Source organism: Octopus bimaculoides, chromosome 1 (assembly GCF_046866305.1).
Source record: "Octopus bimaculoides isolate indiv1 chromosome 1, ASM4686630v1, whole genome shotgun sequence".
In the NCBI taxonomy this organism is placed as follows: Eukaryota; Metazoa; Mollusca; class Cephalopoda; order Octopoda; family Octopodidae; genus Octopus; species Octopus bimaculoides.
The window spans coordinates 112,416,037-112,438,536 of record NC_142928.1 but is presented as its reverse complement, the minus strand read 5'-3'; the positions used below and the strand labels follow the sequence as shown (position 1 = coordinate 112,438,536).

Sequence of the window (22,500 nt, the reverse complement as noted above, 5' to 3'; positions counted from 1 at the left end):
ATTCACTCATGAGGCTTTGGTTGGTCCGAGTCTACAGAAGAAACTCGTCCCCCGTTTGAAATTTGCATTGGATTTTGTATGAAAAAAAAAAAAAGGGAGTGGGGATTGTTTGTAGTTTGTAAAGAAAACATTAAATGTGCCTGTAAAAAAAAAACATGGTCTTTCTCTCCAACTAAAAGACATGAAAATCTATCAAAGGCAAATAAGTACCAGGGGTGGGGGAAAAAAGAGAGAACTACCACTCAATCATTCCAGAACTCCCAGAATAAAAACATTAGCACCTGAAAGATTTTCCCTCTCTTCATTACTAAATGTCTTTCCCTCTTCTTCATTGTCAAAAGTAAAGAAGCTAGAAAAGATTGATCATATTTCAGTCTAATTGTCATTGTAAATGACTGAGGCTTTCATTTCTCTGTCACTTCACTCCTTTTCTCTGTGATTAAGAGAGTGAAGGTGCATGGTTCAGTGGTTAGAGGTATTCAGCCCATGATCGTAAAGTCAGGAGTGCGATTCCCTGCAGCACAGTGTGTTTTTGAGCAAGGTACTTTACTTCACCTTGCTGCAGTCAACTCAGTTGGCAAAAAAGAGTTGTAGCTGTAATTCAAAGAGGCCAGCCTTGTCACAGTCTGTGTGAGGCTGAATGTTCCTGAGAACTACCTTATGGCATGTATGTCTGTGGAGTACTCAGCCACTTGCATGTTAATTTTACAAGCAGACTGTTCGTTGATCAGATAAACAGGAACTTCATCATCATAACCGATGGAATACCATTTTTAAAAAAGAGTCAAAGGAAAGGAAATGTTCCATATCATAAGGCAAAAATGTCATGTGTTTAGTATAAGTAGTAAAAGCTAAAATGAAATAATTGCTATTCTGTCATGTATCCACCCTCGACTCATGCTCAGTTTGATAACAACAGCCTGCGCATCAGTGATTTTGGCCTCTAGATCTGAGGCCCACAAATGCCGTTGTTAGGACCAGATCAACACCCACAGTGACCCTGACGACTAAAAAGATTTTCCTACCCCTATATAGGATCTTTTTTTCATTTTCTTCCAACCACTTGAAGGTTTATCTTGCTCCAGTCCACTCAGCTGGTCAAAATGAGTTGTAGCTGTAATTCAAAGGGGTCAGCCTTGTCATATTCTGTGTGAGGCTGAATCTCTCTGAGAACTATGTTAATGATATGCATGTCTGTGGAGTACTCAGCCACTTGCAAGTTAATTTTATCCTCATGTGGAAATGAAAAGTGAAACTGACATCTAATATTTGCTGTGTCTATGTATCTAAGTATCAACTTTTCTTTCGATCTATGTATCTACTGTCTCTCTCACTTTCTCTCTTTCTCTTTCACTTTCTTTGTGTCCCTCCTCTCTTCCGCTTTTAATTTAACAATGTGTGTATGTATCTATGTATCAACTTTTCTTTTGATCTATGTATCTACTTTTCTTGTGACCCTGTCACCACTCACTGTCTCTTTCACTCTCTCTCTTTCTCTCTCACTTTCTTACTTCTCTCTGAAACATTTAAAAAGACAAAACAAACACCATCACCACTCACTGTCTCTCTTACTTCCTGTCCTCTCTCTCGCTTTGCTACTCACTTCTTCCTTTGAAGTAAGCATGACACACACCCCAGGTACATACATATGAAAAGAACAAGTTGGTGCATTAATATTGTTCATATAGACAGATCTACACTTATGTACATACATATATGAGTCTACCTTTTCAGATAGGGTTACTTACAACTGTGTGTCCAGTGGAAAGACCACAGTTAGATAAGACAATGGGACAGTAGAACAATACAACATATAACACTGTCAATGTAGTGATAATTATATGTGTTTAGCTAATGTTCAGATCAGCTGGTCTTTCATGTGTGTAGTTTCTCATAGGAGCATCTATTAATAATGGTATGTTGACACTTATTACCTAAATAACTGGTGCCACAAGACCATGGGTGCTGGTGGAGTTAGGTTCCTATTAGGTGACGCGTTCCATGGGAAAACCTCAAAGTCAGTAGGGTAGTATCCTACAACTTTGTGCATGAGTAGTGGTGTGACTGTCCCAAGGAAAAACATAATGTAAGGATAAACGTGTATATTCTGGACATTTAAGCATGCATCGTATGTGGTGGTATGTTCATCACTAAAAACTAGAATATAAGGATAAAGTGCATGATTATTTAAGATGGTGAAGAAAAAGTATGGGTAGTGGTGTATTTGTCAGTTAGAGGGTGGTATGTGGGGATATAGGTAAGTGTTTGTACAGGACAGTGAACAGGCAAGTACTATACCATATTGTGGTTCCTAGGAGTACTTTGTGATGTCATATCACAATATGCATTTGATTAGAAATCCAGGTACCTCATGTATGCTAATTAAGGCTGTGATGGGGTACTCCATATATGCTAATTATAGCTGTGATGGTGCTGAATTCTGTCTATTGTAATGGGTGAATGTGCATCTCTTTGCAGGCATGCAACATGCTATTTGATCTGACAGTTTGTTAATAATCTTTACTCTTATTAATAAAATGGACAGAGATTCCTCTGAGCATAGTCTGCACCTCCTAGAAAGGGCGTTGTTGGGTTGTGTGTGTCTTATTACTGTCCAAACAGAGCATGCTATTTCTACTATATTCAGTGTGCACCAAGGAATTCCTAACATAGATCTAGTGACGAACATCACATCTTGTCCCAACCTTCAAAACGCAGAGTAGATAAAACAGGGGACAACTGATGAAGGGATTGTTCTTTATGTTGCCTGTCTTGTTTCTCTATTTGTTTCTTTCGCTGTCCGGAAAAAAAAAGTTCGTTTCCCATGTTCTTTTGTTTTTTTATGTTCTCGTTTTTTTGATGTCCTGTACCCCCATATATGCATGTATATATACTTATATATGTAGGCATGTACATATATGTATGTAGATATGCATATATATATATCTTTTTTATTTATATTATTATTATTATTATTATTATTATATATATATAACATAAATAATATATAACTATATGCATATATCCATACATATATGTACATACCTACATCTATATGTATACATACATGCATATATGGGTACAGGACATCACAAAAAACATTAAACACAATGAGAAACGAAAACATAAAGATGAAGACCGAAGACGAACTTCTTTTTTTTTTTCGAACAACGAAAAAAACAGAGAAACGAGACATGCAACATAAAGAATATTTCCCTTCTTCAGTTGTCCCTGTTCCATCTACTCAGCGTTTCGAAGGCAAGGACAATACATGACATCGTTGGAACAGTCCTTCCCACAAAGCAAATTAAATTAAATATGGAATTTTTTGAGGAGAGTGAAAGTGTAAACAAGAACAGGACAGTGAGAACAAGACAGTAAAAACAAGACAGAACAGTGAAAACAAACGGTAAGGACTGTTAGGCCAAGACGATAGAAAAATTATTATTTTGAACGCGAGGTTAGATGTGAATGAAAGACAAAAAAATTCACGTCTTCTCTATAGGAAGGCAGGAAGTAGAAAGAAAGAATCCCTTTCGTCCCGTGTCAGCGACGAGGGTCAAAGAGGAGGAGTGAGAGAGAGGGAACGGTGAAAGGAAGAGAAGAAATGGGGAGGGTTGGGAGAGAAAAACAAAGGATGAAGAACAAGAGAGGGAGAGAGATAGACAGGGAAGTAATAGTAATAGTAGTAGAGTGTGCAGTAGAAATTACGATAAAACTTACTTGGAGACAGTGCATGGCGTTCGATCATATAATAACATAAATAATATATAACTATATGTATATATCCATACATATATGTACATACCTACAACTATATGTATACATAGATGCATATATGAGTACAGGACACCACAAAAAACGTTAAACACAATGAGAAACAAAAACATAAAGACGAAGACAGAAAACGAACTTCTTTTTTTTTTTTCGAACAATGAAAAAAACAGAGAAACGAGACATGCAACATAAAGAATATTTCTGGTGTTTAAAAATTCACAACAGCTGTTTCAGAAGCATTTTTTTTTAATTGATGAATAATTCAATTACATTATGCAAAAAATCTACCTGCATCAGGTGATTTTAAACAAATAATCATATGGTATGTAGAGAATTTGAAGTGCTTAACAAAACAAGTGAATTTGCTAATAGAACAATTGGATTGATGGGAATGTAACATTCTAAGGGCAGAGGTCAGAAACTATAAAATTTCACAGACTTATAATTATTTATGGATCAATTGGGGAGTCACTATCAGAACTAGAGGAGAAGTTTCAGGTGTGGAAGCAAGGTCTAGAATTGAAGGGCCTTAGAGTCAACCTAGCTAAAACCAAAATCCTAATAAGTAGGAAGGTAGATAAAACACAAACCCCTTCAGGTAGATGGCCCTGCTCAGTATGTAGAAAAGGAGTAGGTAGTAACTCTATAAGATGTACCGAGTGCAAGCTATGGACACATAAGAGGTGCAGCAATATCAAAGGAAGGTTAACTAGGAACTTAGTTTTTGTATGTGGCAGATGTTCAGGTGCAATAAAGACTGTAAACAAACAGGAAACAACTTCTATCTCATTCCAGGGTGAAAAACTAGAGGTAATCGATAGCTTCCGCTATCTGGGCGACCAAGTTAGTAGTGCGCTGAAAGTGTAGCTGCTAGAATAAGAATAGCCTGGGCAAAGTTTAGAGAGCTCTTACCCCTGCTGGCGACAAAGGGACTCTCACTCAGAGTAAAAGGCAGACTGTATGACGCATGCGTACGAACAGCCATGCTACATGGCAGTGAAACATGGGCTGTAACTGCTGAGGACATACGTAAGCTCGCAAGGAATGAAGCCAGTATGCTCCGTTGGATGTGTAATGTCAATGTGAATACCCGTCAGAGTGTAAGTATCTTGAGAGAAAAGCTGAACATTAGAAGCATCAGTTGTGGTGTGCAAGAGAGACGATTGCGCTGGTATGGACATGTGGTGAGAATGGATGAGGATAGCTGCGTGAAAAAGTGCCACACCCTAACAGTTGAGGGAACCCGTGGAAGAGGTAGGCCCAGGAAGACCTGGGCTGAGGTGGTGAGGCAAGACCGTCATACATTGGGCCTCACCGAGGCGATGACTACTGACCGAGACCTTTGGAAATGTGCTGTGCGTGAGAAGACCCGGCAAGCCAAGTAAGATCGTTGCCAGTGCCCCTGGACTGGCTCTTGTGTGGGTGGCACATGAGATGCACCATTTTGAGCGTGGCCGTTGCCAGTACCGCCTGACTGGCTCCCGTAGGATTTTCGAGTGAGATCGTTGCCAGTGCCCCTGGACTGGCTTGTGCGGGTGGCACATAAAAGACACCATTTCGAGCGTGGCCGTTTTCGTGCGGGTGACACGTAAAAGCACCCACTACACTCTGAGTGTTTGGCGTTAGGAAGGGCATCCAGCTGTAGAAACTCTGCCAAATTAGATTGGAGCCTGGTGTTGCCATCCGGTTTCACCAGTCCTCAGTCAAATCGTCCAACCCATGCTAGCATGGAAAGCGGACATTAAACGATGATGATGATGATGGGGGCCATAGCAGATGAGAAGAAAACAGAGAAAGAAAGAGGAACCGAGAGGAAGTATTACCTTCACAAATATACCTTAGATAACCAAAGTTTGCACTTATGTCGTATATCCTGCATCCATTTAAATATTTTACTACAATTAGTGCATACAGCACACACATACCAGTTTAACAATGCATCAACTTATATACACACAAAATATATGTCTAAAAAACACCTCTATACATACACATGTACATATATACCTATGCATACATATACACATGCACACACAATGCATGTATGTACATACACATATATATATGTGTATGTGTGTGTATATATATATCTATATATATATCTTCATACATATTTTATTTGTGTATTAAGGTTACCATTGGTTTCACATTAAGAAATATCTGAACAATAGGCTCAAAATGTTAAAAACTTTTCCATTCTTCCTGAGTGTTAAACTAATACACCTGCTTGTTGTTCTCTCACCTGTCTTCGTCTTCTGTTCCCTGTAAATTTGAACTATATATATATATATATATATATATATATTAATATTTCTAAGTCTCTCTAAAGGAGACTACGGCAGCGGTACTGGATATTAATAGTCATCGCCAAGCCAACATGGCAGTTCAAAAAATAGGACGAATGCTGCCGTTGATTAGCTCCAAGAGGCCATCGCCTCTAGCTAGCTATGTGACACACGAATCTGTGTCCATTATAACCCTTGACGGTTATAATGGACACAGATTCATGTGTCACATAGCTAGCTAGAGGCGATGGCCTCTTGGAGTTAATCAACGGCAGCATTCGTCTTATTTTTGGACTGCCATGTTGGTTTGGCGATAACTATTAATATATATATATATATATATATATATATATATATAGAGAGAGAGAGAGAGAGAGAGAGAGAGAGAGAGAGAGAGAGAGAGAGAGAGATAGAGAGAGAGAGAGAGAGAAAGAGAGAGAGAGAGAGAGAGAGAGAGAGATGCAGCACAGGATTTTGTCAGTGAACAGGTCACGGTCTCAAAGCGACGAAAATATTTTGACAAATTAAATTTAAATGTTGAAGTGAATCTAACGGATTTTGTGTGTTATTTTAAATGGCTTATAAACACCTTCCACGCTGCAATTGTTTATATATATATATATATATATATATATATATATATATCAAAATAAGCAACAAGGATATCCAGATCGTTTCAAGCAACTCCATTTAATTGAACAATGCAATCATTACATCATTTTAAATGCAAAGCAATCCTCAACTGCCTAAAAACATAGAATTTAATTAAATTAAAACATAAGTATAATTTTACCTAAAATCTCCACGAAGGTAAGGAGATAGACAAAGAACATGCTGTCTTCACTTCAGCTTATATCTCTGGATATCCTTGCTGCTTTTTTTGATTTTAATCACCTTATTTTGAAATTGTATGGATAATACCATACTAAATTTTGGTGCCTTAACTTAAGTACCATATTCTTCTGAATCTAAATTTTTGCTGTATGTATAATAATATAGATTTAATCAAAAGATTAAATGTGATACTTAAAATGTTTGAGGCACCAGAATTTGCAGAATGCACATTGGAAAGACGTTTCAACTGGCTGTCCACTGGGAGTTTTTCTTTGTTGATGTAGACATTCATGGCACTACCTTTTGCGACCCCCGATTTTTTCTAATTTATGTAGATCAGCTGAACTCAGAGGGATATTTCTCTGGCAGGCTTTGCTTTTCCTTCCTGCAGTTATTTTTTTGGAGGAATAACCTGCCCTCAACTGCGTTGCAACATCTGCTCGGAACTGCAGATGGTCGCACTGCTTGCGAACTCCTCCTGATTTGGTATATAATATGAATGCATTTACAATGCTCATGTTTACTATATACCAAACCAGGTATCGCCACCATTTATTTACCCGGTCTACCAACCAGATAATAACTCATCATCTGGTTCAGCCGATCCACACTGGTTATAATCAAAGTTCAAAAACAGGGTGCCATTTTCATCTACACATGGTTGTGCACTGGTAGATAGAAAATTTATCTGCCTCTTATCTCTGCATGCGGTTGCTAGCAGATTTCTTTTCTGCCATTGGATTATTTCACCACTTTTTAAAAAAAATTTTGCTTTTTTTATATCCAACGGCAGCCCTTTTCTACTAGCAATTACTGTAGCACACGTTTACATTGTCACAGCTTCTAAATCCACCACAAGTTTGACCGAACTAAAAAATTGGTCAAAAAATAATATACGGCCCTGGTTATGGTATGGAAGTGATAAAATCCAGACCACATCGTACCCTAGGCCATGCTGACTAACATTATTGTCTCTTTTTCCTGTATAAAAGCTAAATCCACAGCAGTACCCAGTATTTGCCTCACAAATTTTCCAAATTTTGATCCCTCATTTTGTGGGCTTTTCTGGCATATACTGTAGGAAGCGTACTCTTCCTTTATACCCCACCATGCCCTCATCGACGGATAAGTAAAATGTTTTACATGCAGGCTTGTAAAATGTTTTATATGCATTTTGAACGCAGTCGATGAGGGGTCTTATTTTAAATAAGGGATCAAAGCTTGGTTCTCCACGTACTGGAGTACGGCTAGTGTCTCTCACATGTAAATATTGGTTCAGCTTCACAAATCGTATTCGGGTCATAATACTGGAAACATATTCATCGCCAAAAGGTTCCTGATTGTTCCAGTAATTTGTTATTCTGGGTAACTGTCTAATACCCATAATAATATTTATGGCAAAAATTGCCCGTATTTCATCTACGGTTGTGGGAAACCGCAAGCTATCTTTTATTCCGGTTTGTCTACATTCTGCGTAACGGTTTGTTTCCACAGTAATCATTTCAAACAAGCATGCTGGAAAATATAAGAAAAAGAAGTCTAAAGGTTTCACTTCCAGAGAAAGACTATGGGTAGACCTTGTCTCCTCAGAAAAATTGTTAATAAAAACATTAAAAAAATTTTTACTCCATTCTGGTGTAAAATCATCCTCGCTGTTGATGTCGCCGCTTTCAGTTTCTTCAGAATCGCTGCTTTCGGTTTCGGATACAGAAATGTCCGATTCATTAACGTTCACCACATGCGTTTGCAGCTCATTCATTCTTTTCTTTGATATCTCCATATCTTCTGTTGAAAATCTTTCAAATTTGGAATCACTGCTTGATAGCATAAAACTCCTCTCCATCTTCAAAGTGGAAAAAAATTAACGCCGCAAAAAATGTAGAAAAAAATCTTCCAAAATTCACTGAGTTCAAATATCACGCCAAACAATGTAGGATACAATAACTCAACTGTTTGCAAAGTGAAATCATGTGCTTTAACGAATGTACTACCGAGATTTGGGTTCAAATTTACATTTAAATAACAATGGGTACTCTCGGCCAGCTACAGCCGGGTTGGTCTTATGAACCAAAAAATTTTTTGGTTGGCTACGGCCGGCTTAGTAACGAAAGGGTTAAGGACATATATCACTAACAGCATTTCCTTTCACAATACTGACCTATTTCGTCCCTTCCCTCCATCCTCCGACTCACCACTTTTACTTCTATTTAATTATCCTTCACCCCCCCCCCAGATTACTTACCTCACCTTCCCTCTCCCTACATCATATTTCTTATCTCTTCTTGCTCTTCATCTTCTTCACCACTCCCCCTCCTTAAGTTGCCTGCATCCTCCCTCTCCCTGCCTTTTACTCCTGTCTTCCTCTTCTCCCATTCAACCTTTAAATCTCTTGCACTATGATGTGAACTGATATCTGCCAATTTCTGTGCCTGACCAAGGAAGCTGATATTACAGTAATGTCTGTGCAACCATCTACTGGTTGCATATCCATGGCATTTTGCAAATTTCATCTGCTAATTATGAAGATTACAACTATTACGTAATTCCAAGCTCCAAGAAAAAAGCTGTTGAGTTAAAATATGATGCATTCCTTTAGTTTTTTGTATTTTTTATACTCCATGTAAAAATTAATTTATTTGTTAATATATTCCCAGTGTCATGTGAATGGCACTCGTAAAATCGTAAGTTGTGGCCATCACCAGTGTCATGTAAATGGCATCTATGCTGGTGGCACATAAAGAGCACCCATTACACTTTTGGAGTGGTTTGCATTAAGAAGGACATCAAGCCATCGAAACCATGCAAAATCAGAGTGGAACCTGGTGCAGCTCTCTGGCTTACCAGTTTCAGGCAAACCATCAAACCCATGTCAGCATGGAAAGCAGACGTTAAATGAAATAAAATCTATATGCTTGTACATATGAATTTATCTTCTGAATATATTTAGTCTTTTTTTTATCTATATATATATATATATATATATATATATATATATATATATATATATATATATATATATCATGATCATCATATAACGTCCGCTATCCATGCTAGCATGGGTTGGACGATTTGACTGAGGACTGGTGGAACCCGAAGGCTACACCAGGCTCCAATCTGATTTGGCAGAGTTTCTACAGCTGGATGCCCTTCCTAACGCCAACGACTCCGAGAATGTAGTGGGTGCTTTTACGTATCACCAAGGCCATTGCTGCACTAGTATTTCGGTCGCACGCGCGATAATTTTATAGGCCTGGTGGACGAAGCGAGGGGTCAATGCAAATAGGTACGAGAAGAGAGATTGCGAGCGAGGGGCATCGAGAGAGACAGAGAAAAGCAGATATCGAAAGAGACAGAGTAAAAACAGAGGGGGGGGGGGGTATGCCAGCACGAGGGAGAATAGAGAGGTTGGTTTGGGGATTTCTGTCGCATAGACACATTAAATATTGAGTGGTATAAATAGAATTTTGAGAAATAAGGGTTTTCGGCCAGCTAAGTCTAAGACAGAATTATAGAGATAGGTGACTATGTGAGGAAATTAAAACTGAAAAACTTGAATAAATGAATGAGTGTGACAACACCGTTAGGGACTACTGAAAACGAATTTGAGCACTAAATAAGATATTACGAATCGGAGCAAAAATACATAGAAAAGTACAATTCAGGTGAGAAAGACAGAACTCATCTCTACATGCTTCTATGGTCGTATTAATTTGGGAGTAGTTCAATGAACAAGTGAAGAAATTCGAGGCCATTGCTGCAGAGGTATTTCGGTCGCACGCGCTATAGTTTTATAGGCCTGGTGGACGAAGCGAGGGGTCAATGCAAATAGGTATGAGAAGAGAGATTGCAAGCAACGGGGATCAAGAGAGACAGAGAAAAGCAGATATCGAAAGAGACAGAGTAAAAACAGAGGGGGGGGGGGGGTTATGCCAGCACGAGGGAGAATAGAGAGGTAGGTTTGGGGATTTCTGTCGCATAAACACATTAAATATTGAATGGTATAAATAGAATCTTGAGAAATATATATATATATATATACTTTTTGTATCTATATAAGAATGAAAGTTATAGAAAGCTCAACTAATTAGGAAACAAGTTAGCCTAGATGAGACGCTGATTGTTTTTTATGCCAGGTGGAATCATTATTAATGGTATCTTCATGAGGCAACTGCAGCAGAAGTATTTAGCCAAAAATAAATCTCTGTACTTGGCTTTTGTTGACATAGAGAATGAGCTCGCAGGTGTTGATACCATGTAAAAGCACCCGTCCTGGTGCCATGTAAAAATCACCTATGCTGGTACCGCATAAATAACACCACTGCTGGTGCAATGTAAAAAGCACCCATGCCGGTACCACGTAAAAGCACCTGTGCCAATGTCACATAAGAACACCCAGTACATTCTGTAAATTTGCTGGCTTTAGGAAGGGCAACCAACCATAGAAACCATGCCAAAATAGACAACTGGAGCCTGGTGCAGCTCCCTGGCTGGCCAGCTCCTATCAAACCATCCAACCCATGCCAGCATGGGAAATGGATGTATGATGATGATGATATATACATACATATGTATTGAAATATATAAACATATACACATACACAAGCATATGTATATTCATATCTGTGTATAGTTACACGCACACATATCTAATTATCTCTCCACAACAGATGCAGGTGTATTACAAAATCCAGAAAGCAATTCACATGATAGTGACTCAATATAATGGAGGCAGCTCTGTTGAAGATCTCTCAATCTGCTAATAGTTTAGAGATTCATTTGCTTATGCCTGTCACTAGGTTTCTAATCACAGCTGGTGGAGGGGGAGAGTTTCTATGGATATAAACAGTTTCCTCTTTGGGCTTCCTATTTCATGTCTAGGGTCACAGAAGTCAACCTTTGTGATATGGGTGACAAGTGTTAAATGTAAGTCTAATTCTTTGAAGAACTTTATCAGATCCTTCCTGAACTTGTCCGTAGTGTGGCCATTCACATGGCTTGAGATTGCCAGACTGCTGTCCTACAACATGGCTGATCTATGGATGTATGCGCACTTCTTTAGAGTATCCAGAAGAAATAATACAATGAGGTCAGTGATCTCAGCTGTATCACAACTCCCTACAGTTACATTGAACTATAGGTCACCTTTCTTCTTCACTTAGTGGGATCATTGTGAACCAAAATTGACTTTCTAGCATTCAAAGTCACTGATATTGATAAATTGCTTACTAAAATCTAAGGCCCTCAGAAGTGGGGATTTTCATATTGAAAAGTGGAAATCCAGATACTGAAGAACTTAGTGATCCAGCAGACTGCTTTATTCTCAATGATGTGGAACCAGTCATTTCCTATGGTGCTGCAACCCCACTGGATGAACCTTGTAGCTCTTCAAACATCAGAGAAGATGGTATTTAGACTTAGCTTGCTTATGATGCCTATTTCATTCTTAGAGGGGTTAATCAGCCAGCATTTAGGATCAGAAAGGAAGTATTTGGATCTTTAAGCATGAAAGGGGGTGCATGTGGGGAGGCAGTTCACATAACCTTCTACATTTAGAAAGCTGGCTGGATTAAATTTTTCTCCTTTAGATTAGAGAGTTTCTAATTTCATTTAGAATGAATGTAGTATAGGACTGAGAGAAAGATGCTGTGTGGATTCATGGTGTGCAGAATGTTAAGAGTTAAGAGACACTGGATTTTCTGGTAACAAATAAATATGCATTGCATGTGTCCTTCAGTAGGTAATATATATTACTATCATACCTGCAAGATTAACTAGACACAATTTGTAAATCAGTACTCACCATATAAGAATTGTATGCATGATTAAACATCTCAATAACTTGGTCCCTAAAAAACAAAAAATTGAAATATATTAGAAAATATTTAAAATAACAGCTCATATTTACTTTCATTTACACAACAATACGCCAAATGTTTAAATTATATCCCTGATAAAATGAAATAAGTGAAATAAATATCAAAGATACTTTAACCCATGCAGGAACTGCAGGGGCTACTCAAAAGTGTTGTAAGCTCTTCTAAATTCAATTTTATTCATTATTTTTTCTGGATTTCTTGTTTCTTCCTTATAGTAATTTTGATTTGTTAGTTGTTCCAATATTTTGTCTTAATAATAGTTTTTTTCCCATAATGACTATCGCCTCACTCTAATTGGCATCTTTTAGGATGATTGAGTTGTTCTTCAGTGTTAATATAGCCCCTTTTTCTTCTTTACAAATGTTTTCTTTGCATTTATGTGTATTGAAAGGGAATCTGAAAACTGTATCTAAATGCTTGTCATTCCCCCAGACTCATCATTTACATTCTTATTGCCAAAGAATTTTATAAGGCAGAGGTGGTGACTCAAATGTTCAATGTCTACTTTTAGTTCTATGAGGTTAGAAGCAGGCGTAAGATCAATTCATTTTTGTTGAGGTTTCTTTACAATAAATTTATAACTTTAGGCTTTACATGTTCAGTGGATTTATTTAAATGTTTTGTTTCATCAGATCTGGGGCAAGTTGTAGTACATATTCCCAAAAAAGGAGTTGTAATATTGTGTCTTTGTTTCCTGTTTCTGGGGTTGGTTCTTGTTTGAGCTCTCACATTAACAAATTACTCTCATAAAGTATATAACTGTATTATTCTTAAATTAGGGATAGAGACAGGAAGGGCATCCAGCTATAAAGCAATACCTCAATAATATATTTATCTAAACCATGCTAGCATGGAAAAACAAGTCTGAAAGTTTAACAGCAAGCAGGATGACTGACTGGCTGGCTGGCTGGCTGGCTGGCAGGCAGGCAGGCAGGCAGGCAGGCAGGCAGACAGACAGACACACACACACACACACACACACACACAACATAATGATATGCATCATTAACTTCAGAAAACCAACTAGTCACCTGATCACCTAGCAATCTGGTGATCACACAAAACAAAACTACATTCTCACCAGAAAGTGGAATAAACAAATGATCATAAATGCAAAGTCCTACCCAACATAAGTTTGTTGTTAAAGACTTTAGATGTTGGGCTACAAGAACTTCTAGAAGCAAACTAGTCTGAAAAAAAAAAAGACAGCAATACAGGGCCACATCAGCTTCATATGTGAAGAAGTGATAGGAGAAATAGTGTAAGAAGGAAGAAGGTAAGAGTAATAGAATGAGGAGAAGGGGGAGAAGTTTAAAGTGAGATGAAAGGACAAAATAGAGTGAGAGAGGAGTTGAAGGCTTAAATAGGGTTCAAGGAATTAAGAGGTGTAGGAGTAGAAGAATAAACATTCATTTAAGCCTATTGATGACATGGTGCCAAGTCCGAATATGAAACATTACCTCTATTCCTTTCAGAATGTGGATCCATGGTGCAGGGCATCACCACATACTGTTGAGTTCAAGTGAGTGGTGAAAGGTCGGCCAAGAAGACATAGTAATATGCTTTGAATAAGCTTTTGAAAACGATCAGCAGGGTGTTGGTCTGTTTCCCCAATGTAAAAGACACCACAAAGTTTGCATATGATGCAACATACAAGGTTATATGATGTGCAACAGAAGTTCTGAGTAACATGATGTTTTTTTTTTTTTTAGGTCCAGTGATGGCTGTAGTATTGTTAGTGCAGGGGCAGGTATTGCATTGTAGGCAAACACATTTAAAGTACCTGGTTCTGTGGGGCTGAACATTGTGGAGCTTCTTACTAGATTTCTGAGGTTTTTATTTTTTAAAGGAAAGGAGAGGTGGTGTAGGAAAGGTAGGGGTCAGAAAGTAGAATACGGAAGTTGCGGATGAGTTTAACTTTCAATGGAAGGACAGATGGGTGGAAGGAAAGAGTAAGTAGAATATAGTCTGTACAAGTGCATAAGGATAGTAAGTGCGTGGTAGTGCATTTGACGCCTGTGCCCAGTGGTGTTCTGAGTCCAAAACTAATTGAGTATATCCTTACGTTAGGAAGAATTATTGCATTGTTTGGCACTTCCTTGCCACTTTCTTTTCAGAATCACTAAGTGTAAGTGTATCATCATCCATCCGTATACACTTCTCTTCTACGACATGACAATTTTTCTCTGGCACACTGTCTTGCAATCTAGAAACCTCATGCTTCTGGTTTTTGCACTGCAGAATATTGGCAAACCTGTTCCTTTCTGCTTCTACCCAGCTAAATAGACCTGTTGACTAACTTCACTTCTAGTTTTCTGCTACCCCAACTCTTCTAGTCCTTCTTTGCTTTTATCACTTTGTCTACTACACTGCACCACCACTATGTTACCCTTAGTCTGATTGGAACTTTGTACCAGCCACAAATTTGGTCAGTAGCGCTCAATAGGTTGTCCTGTAGGGACTTCCAGTTGCCTTTTATGTTATACATCTCTATTTCCTCCTCCTTCTAGTCAAATGCATTTCTATCGGTCCAGATGTGTTTTCCATTGTTTGAACGCCTCCATTGTTTTTCTTCACCTCTTACACATCTATGAAACATTTTCCTTTAAGGACTTTTTACATTCAAGGGAACAGAAAAAAGTTGGAGGTAGATCAGGCGAATAGGAAAGGTAGGTAAGCAAGGTCAGAAGCACTGCAAAACAAAGATGTACCACATGGCAGTGCAACTCCACTCAACAACAATGACAGCTGGCAGACTGATGCATGAGAGTCACATCAAGTGGCTTGGCCCACAGAGAATGTTTCCAGTTACTTTTAAGTACCCCCTCATGTAATAATATATGAATATACACATAGAAACACACACATATAACTATATACATACATATACACACATATATATGCATATAAATATCACACACACACATATAGAGCAGGTGTCGGCAACCTATGGCATGTGTGCCATGTATGGCATGTGGACCAGTTCACAATGGCACTCATGCCTCTTGGCAAAAAATAAATGTAAATTTTTTGTTTATAACTATATTTCAGGAAGCGACAGCATAATAGTTAAATTATATGTCTTTTTTATGATCCATCAATTCGAACCAAAACTTTCTGAAGGTAGCTTATTTGGTAGTATTACATTTCCTTAAAAATATAGTACTGCTGAACACAAATAATTTTGACAACACCAAATTATAAATGTTAGCACAATTAACTTTCTGTTTGTAAGCTGGAACTGAAAGCATTTATATGTACTATATTACTTAAGCCAGGAGCGAGAGCTTCAAATGCCTATTTTTTAAAATCAGTTGTATATTTAGCAGTGCAGATCATGATATGTAAAAATTAGTTAACCACTTTACAGTGGCCAGTCTAAATAAAGACTCTTAAAAATGGGCTCCTACTTTGTGGGTCATCTATAAGTAGACTCTTTTAAAATTATTATCTCATTTTGAGGTCAGTTTTATACTGAATGGAAAGAAAAAGCAGTAGTGAGATGGGTTTTCAAAGACAAACAAACATGAAAAGTCAAAAATTATACTTATTTTCTTTGATTTCAATTTCTTCTTTGAGAGTCAACTTGTCTGATTTTTTTAATATATTTCTTTTTTTCTGTTTATCCTTACCATTTATTTTAATCTAATTATTTTTATTATTATGAAAATTTATTCATTAAATTTATTTCATTTTTTTGTTTTTTTTATTTCTTCCTATTTATTTTATTCTAATTATTTTTATTTGTAGAATCTGGTTTAAAGGTTTATACACCTGTTAATATTAATTATCAATATATAGCACCCCAAGATGAATAACAAAAGATAAAAACTTGACGTTCGTCCATTTCAAGATTTCTGGAGAACAGAATATGGATTTATACAACAAAATGATCATGCTGAGTGTGCATTCTGCTGTGAAAACTGTCATATGTTGTACATCAAATGTACAAAGACACTATCAAACTAGACACCAGACTACATTTAAAAACTCTGATGAAAAAAGTGAAGCCATAAAAAGGGCTATTTCTAGTTACAAAAAAAGCACTTCTGTTTTTGTTCAAATGCTTGGAACCAAAAATAAAGCCAACGAATGTAATTACATAATTGCTCAATGTATAACTGAGAAAGGTAAACCTTTTACATATGAAGAATTTATCAAAAAAAGCTTTTCTGAGAAGCGCTAAAATTTTGTTCAGTTATATACCAAACGCTGAAACAATACTGTCTCGAATTTTAAAAATAACAGCTTCTGCAAGATCAATTGCAAGACGTATAACTGATATAGCTGAAAACATAACAATAAAACAAATAAGTTGGATTACAAAAGCTGCTGCATTCAGTGACGCTGTCAATGAAAGTAGTGATATAAATGACATGGTGCACCTAGCAATTGTTGCAAGATACTGTGACAATGATCATATTTATGAAGAATTATGTTATTTGATTCCTCTTACCAATACAACTACAGGACAGGACATTCTGATTGCATTTGTAAATTATTTCAAAAATCAAGACATTAATATAAATAAAATATTTTGTATTACTAGGCGTAGGAGTGGCTGTGTGGTAAGTATAGGTGTAGGAGTGGCTGTGTGGTAAGTAGCTTGCTTACCAACCACATGGTCCCGGGTTCAGTCCCACTGCGTGGCATCTTGGGCAAGTGTCTTCTACTATAGCCTTGGGCCGACCGAAGCCTTGTGAGTGGATTTGGTAGACGGAAACTGAAAGAAGCCCGTCGTATGTATGTATATATGTATGTGTTTGTGTGTCTGTCTTTGTCCCCCCAACATCGCTTGACAACCGATGCTGGTCTGTTTATGTCCCCGTAACTTAGCGGTTCGGCAAAAGAGACCAATAGAATAAGTACTAGGCTTCTAAAGAATAAGTCCTGGGGTCGATTTGCTCGACTAAAGGTGGTGCACCAGCATGACCGCAGCCACTTGGCTGAAACACATAAATAAATAAATAAAATAAAAAATGGTGCACGTGCAATGGTTTGAAAAGAAAAAGGATTTGTTAAACTTCTTTAAAATCATATTGGATGCTATGTAATGAGTTTTAATTGCATTATACATCAGGAAAATTTAGTTGGAAAAATTTTGTCACAAAGCTTGAGTTCTGTCATGGAGTCTCTTGTTAAAATAGTTAACTTCATAGTTGCTTGCTCTTCACTGACTCACAGACAATTTAAGTCCCTTCTGCAAGAATTGAACAGCAAATATGCAGACCTCCCATTACACAGTAATGTCCGTTAGCTTAATCGGAATAATGTTTTGAACAGATTTGTATCATGCTTTGTTAAAATTAGATATTTTTTGGCATGATATACTTAGCAACACTTACAAATACTTTCCAAATGTAAAAGCTTATTCAAATCGATTTAATGTTAATAGAAGTGAACTTCAAAAATATATTGCAATGTTGAAAGAAGAATTTTCCAAGCAAGGTAAAGATTTCGAAACTTACGCTCCTATATTTTCTTTCCTCATCAAATCTGATTTGACTGATTTGGAAACAAATCCATTTGATCTATCACTTTTTGAGTGGATGCACGTTGAAATGGAAATGATTGAATTAACAACTTCAGAATTGTGGAAAACAAAATTTGTGGAATTACGAAAAACTCTTGGAAGAAGCTGCTTGGAGAAGTCTGTTGCCATCTTCAATTGCTGGATGTCGTTGCCTGAAAGATTTAATTCTTCGAAGAAAATCTCATATGCTCTGCTTTCAGCCTTTGGCTCAACATATACATGCAAACAAATATTTTCACATATGAAATCTGTTTTGAGTCCACAAAGAAATTGTCTGACAATTCAACATTCGGAAGCTTGCATAAAGCTAAAAGTCACAAATTATGCACCTGATATTGAGAAATTAAGCAAAAATGTACAGGGACAAGGTTCTCATTAATTTATAGAAATTTAACGTAACTGTTGTTTATAACTTGTTTATAATTTGAAAAAAATTTTTAATTAATTTTTTAAATAAAATTATATTTGTTTCCATGCAATTTGAATTATTAAAGAATTAATAAAATAGATTTCTGTTATAGCGAGTTTCAAAAGCATAAACTCTACTTATAAAAGTAGTAATATGAGGTTGGCACGTGCAATGCTTTTGGAAGCTAGGTTTGGCACTCCGTTATCAAAAGGTTGCCAATGCCTGATATAGAGGAATAAGACTAAATGCTATCCATTAACATACAAATTAATTAGTCAACATTTATGTATTAAGCTCATGTGGCAGTGACACAAGATCACATAAAAGCTTCTCACCAGTGAATATGTCATATGCTAGTTAGAAAAGAGAGATATGAATAAGTGATATAACTGTTTACATAAAAGGGTTATAGATGATTATTGTTTATTATACTGTAGAAGAATAATGTTATCAATTAGTGCTAACTCCTGCCCATTGAACATGTTAAAACCTTTCCTTTTTATGTTAAAAAGGTGTGATGGATGCATACAATAATGAGGTGTGGAGTAAATAAGATAGATGACAGCTGCTACATGAATTTTGATTCTCTTAAGAATGAGCCCAAGTAAACAGTCTACAAAATTCACAAGAGAAAAAAAAAGAGACATGTGTTACTGATGTTTTTTATAGCCTGTTCAACAGTAGCATGTATCTTTTAATAAACAAACTTTCTTAATTAATACTTGTATGGTCTGGAGTACTGTATGCACAATGATAGAGTGGGAAAATAAGAAATTTTAGAGTTTTAGCTTTCATGCATATATCCAGATATTCAATAAGTGAAATCTGTCTTTTGGGATCATGTATTTGTTGATGATGAATGTTTAATCTCATTCTTAAACTGAGTTTAGTCTGTCCAATGTAGTCTTCCCTGCATCCATTGCATATATAAAATATTTTGAAGAACAAGTAAAATGGTTGATTTAAATTTCTAAGTTGAGCCCTCAATAAGGTTTTCATGAGTTCTACACCTGGATCAGTCACACTTTTTAACATTTGGAGTTGAGTCTGTAGTTGGTAGTTTCACATTTGTAAGCACTATTTTTAGGGTTTTGGTTGACTTTTGCATTTGATAATTCTTAATGATTCAAGTGCCTTTTCCATTTTTGGGTCTTGGCTCAATAACAGTATATTCTGATGGATAATGTTGAATGTCACTATGTTTCTTGAGTTGAGTGTTGTATTTAAAGATAGAGTTTTGGGTATATCTGAACTGCTTTTGACTTTTTGTAATTCTTCAATGTCTATTGTTTTGGTGCATTTTATTTCATTCTCCATTAGAGTACTATCTTTCAAGTAGTGCCTGTTTTAATTAAAGGAATCTTTTATTCTTAGCATCCAGATTGGAGGAAATTGTTTGGATTGTTCTAGCTAGGTTAAATGGAATACTGGATTTGGGTATGTTTTGGGCAGCATGAAGAAAATAGTAGGTACTGTTTAGAGTCTATTGGTTTGTAGTAGATGTCATTTTCTATGTTTGTGTCATTGTTAATAATCAAAATGTCTAAGAAGGATAGTTGGTTATGGTTAAATTCCATTGTGAACTGAATACTGCTACTGATGCTGAGTAGGAATTTGAAATCATTGAGTTCATCTCGGTTGTATGTCCACAGAACAAGGCAGTCATCTAAGTACTGTTTCCAATTTTTCACCAGATAATTTTCAAAGTACTGTACTTTTTTGGCTTATTCATACATTTGAACTTCTAGATATGCCATAACTAAGTTGGCATATGTTGGAGCAACTTTTGCACCCATCACCGTTCCAGATATTTGTTGGTAGGTGTTTTTCTCAAAAATGAGAAAGTTGCTTTGAAGGATGAATTTTAATCCTACTGTGATGAATTGTTGATCAATTCGGTCTGGAGTTTCATCAGAAATTTTCTAAGCCATAAAGCTATTGCATCTAGCCAATACTCATGTGGGATGAGAGTATAAACATTTAGTACATCAAATGAAGCAATTATAGTATCCCTGTTAACTTTTGTGGGGAGATGGCTTAATAGGTCTAGGTCATCCCTTATGAAACTTGTATAAATTTTAAGAAAAGTTTTAGCAGTAATCAAGAAAGTTGCTAAGTTGTGAGTTTCACAAGCTGGGTCTGCCAATCAGTTTTAATTTGAGATCCTTCGGAAAGAGTATGTTTATGCAGACTGAGTGTGATATTTTGCAGGCATCATTAACTGCTTTATTTTTGTGGATTTTGGGAAGTCCATAGAAGAAACTGACTTTGGCTATAAAATTTGTTAGATAATCAATATCTTTAATAGATGTTGGTTTATGAAAATGTTAAATTTAGACATTGTTTTTGTTCTTTTGGTAGTTGTTTACTACTTTATAGTGGGTGGTTTCTTGAAGTAGAGTTAACGATGCATTTTTGTATTGTTCCATGTTCATAATAACTACAGCAGTTCCCTTATCAGCTTCTTTTATAACTATGTTATTAAAGTTTTTTTAGGTCATATGTAGTTTCCCATTCCGTTTGACTAGTGTTGAACTTTGGTTTAAGGAATTGGAAGTTCATTATAAGGGAAGGTGGATACAAACACACAAAATTGGTCTTCTGTTTTGTTTCTCCCTTCTATTGGGTTGTAATTGCTTTTGTTTTGCACAATGGATTGATCAGTGTTTTCATTATTAAACAGGTCAGTTAATCTTAATTTTCTACAATAATTTGAGATGTCAGCTTGTACTTAACTGTGGTGTAGGGGAAAAGTTTGAGACCTTTTGAAAAGATTTGGATTTATTCTTTTGAGAATTTTAAGTTGGAAAGATTTATTATTTTAGGTTTCTTACTTTTATCTTGTACTACAAAGTGTTATGAAATCTTTCTTCTGAGAATAAAAAATGGTTTGTGATGCTTGTTCTTTTGATTGTGTACCTAAGTCTGTGATTATATACACCATTTCTTTCCAGCTTTATCCATTGTATGTCTGAAAAAAGGGTTGTTCATGTCTAGGACAGTCTTTCTTGTCATAATTACTGTTTCTTTGAGTATATTGGAATATCCAGTTTTAAAAGATATTCTGTCTTGGTGGAGAAGGATTTGAGAATTTTTTAGTGGGTTTATTTTGTTGTCTGGAGAACCTGAATTTGGTGCTGTTTCTTGTAAATCTTAGGTAGATAAAATCTATTTGGTCATTCGTGAATAAAACTGATATGCTTTAATTTTCCTTAGAAATGGATTAGCATTATTTTCTGGTTTAAACACTTTTTTGTATCTATAAAAGCAGACAGCATTCCTTTCCCAAAGTCAGCAATGTTGATTCTTCAATTAAACATTGTTCTCTCCAGAGTTTAACTGTATTGTCATACAAAACACCTTCAGTTTTTTCAAAATGTTTATTTCCATATGTACATACATACATACATACATACATACATATATATATATATATATATATATATATATATATATATATATAAATACATACAACTCAGCTTGCGAAGACTTATTGGGGCAAGTGAAAGCGAAATTGTGATGGCTCCTGTGCCCAGCATCGCTTTTCTGGCACTTCTAGCACTTGTGCCCGCAGCATGTGTAAGGACTTCCGAGAGAGATCGTTGCCAGTGCCCATGGACTGGCTCTTGTGCGGGTGGCACATAAAATACACCATTCTGAGCGTGGCCGTTGCCAGTACCACCTAACTGGCCTTCGTCCCGGTAGCACGTAAAAGCACCCACTACACTCTCTGAGTGGTTGGCATTAGAAGGGGCATCCAGCTGTAGAAACTCTGCCAATTGGAAA

General features: G+C 36.5%; 1 protein-coding gene across 2 annotated transcripts in view; it reads right to left on the bottom strand.

Annotated features, from left to right (window-relative positions):
- Positions 1-22,500, bottom strand: part of LOC106874050 (ER degradation-enhancing alpha-mannosidase-like protein 3) — a 465,143-nt gene that overhangs the window by 420,567 nt on the left and 22,076 nt on the right. For both annotated transcript variants that reach the window (XM_089356169.1, XM_089356161.1), the window contains exon 2: positions 12,697-12,742. In XM_089356169.1, coding sequence (XP_089212295.1) covers positions 12,697-12,742 — 46 coding nt within the window. The remainder of the gene's footprint in view (positions 1-12,696; positions 12,743-22,500) is intronic.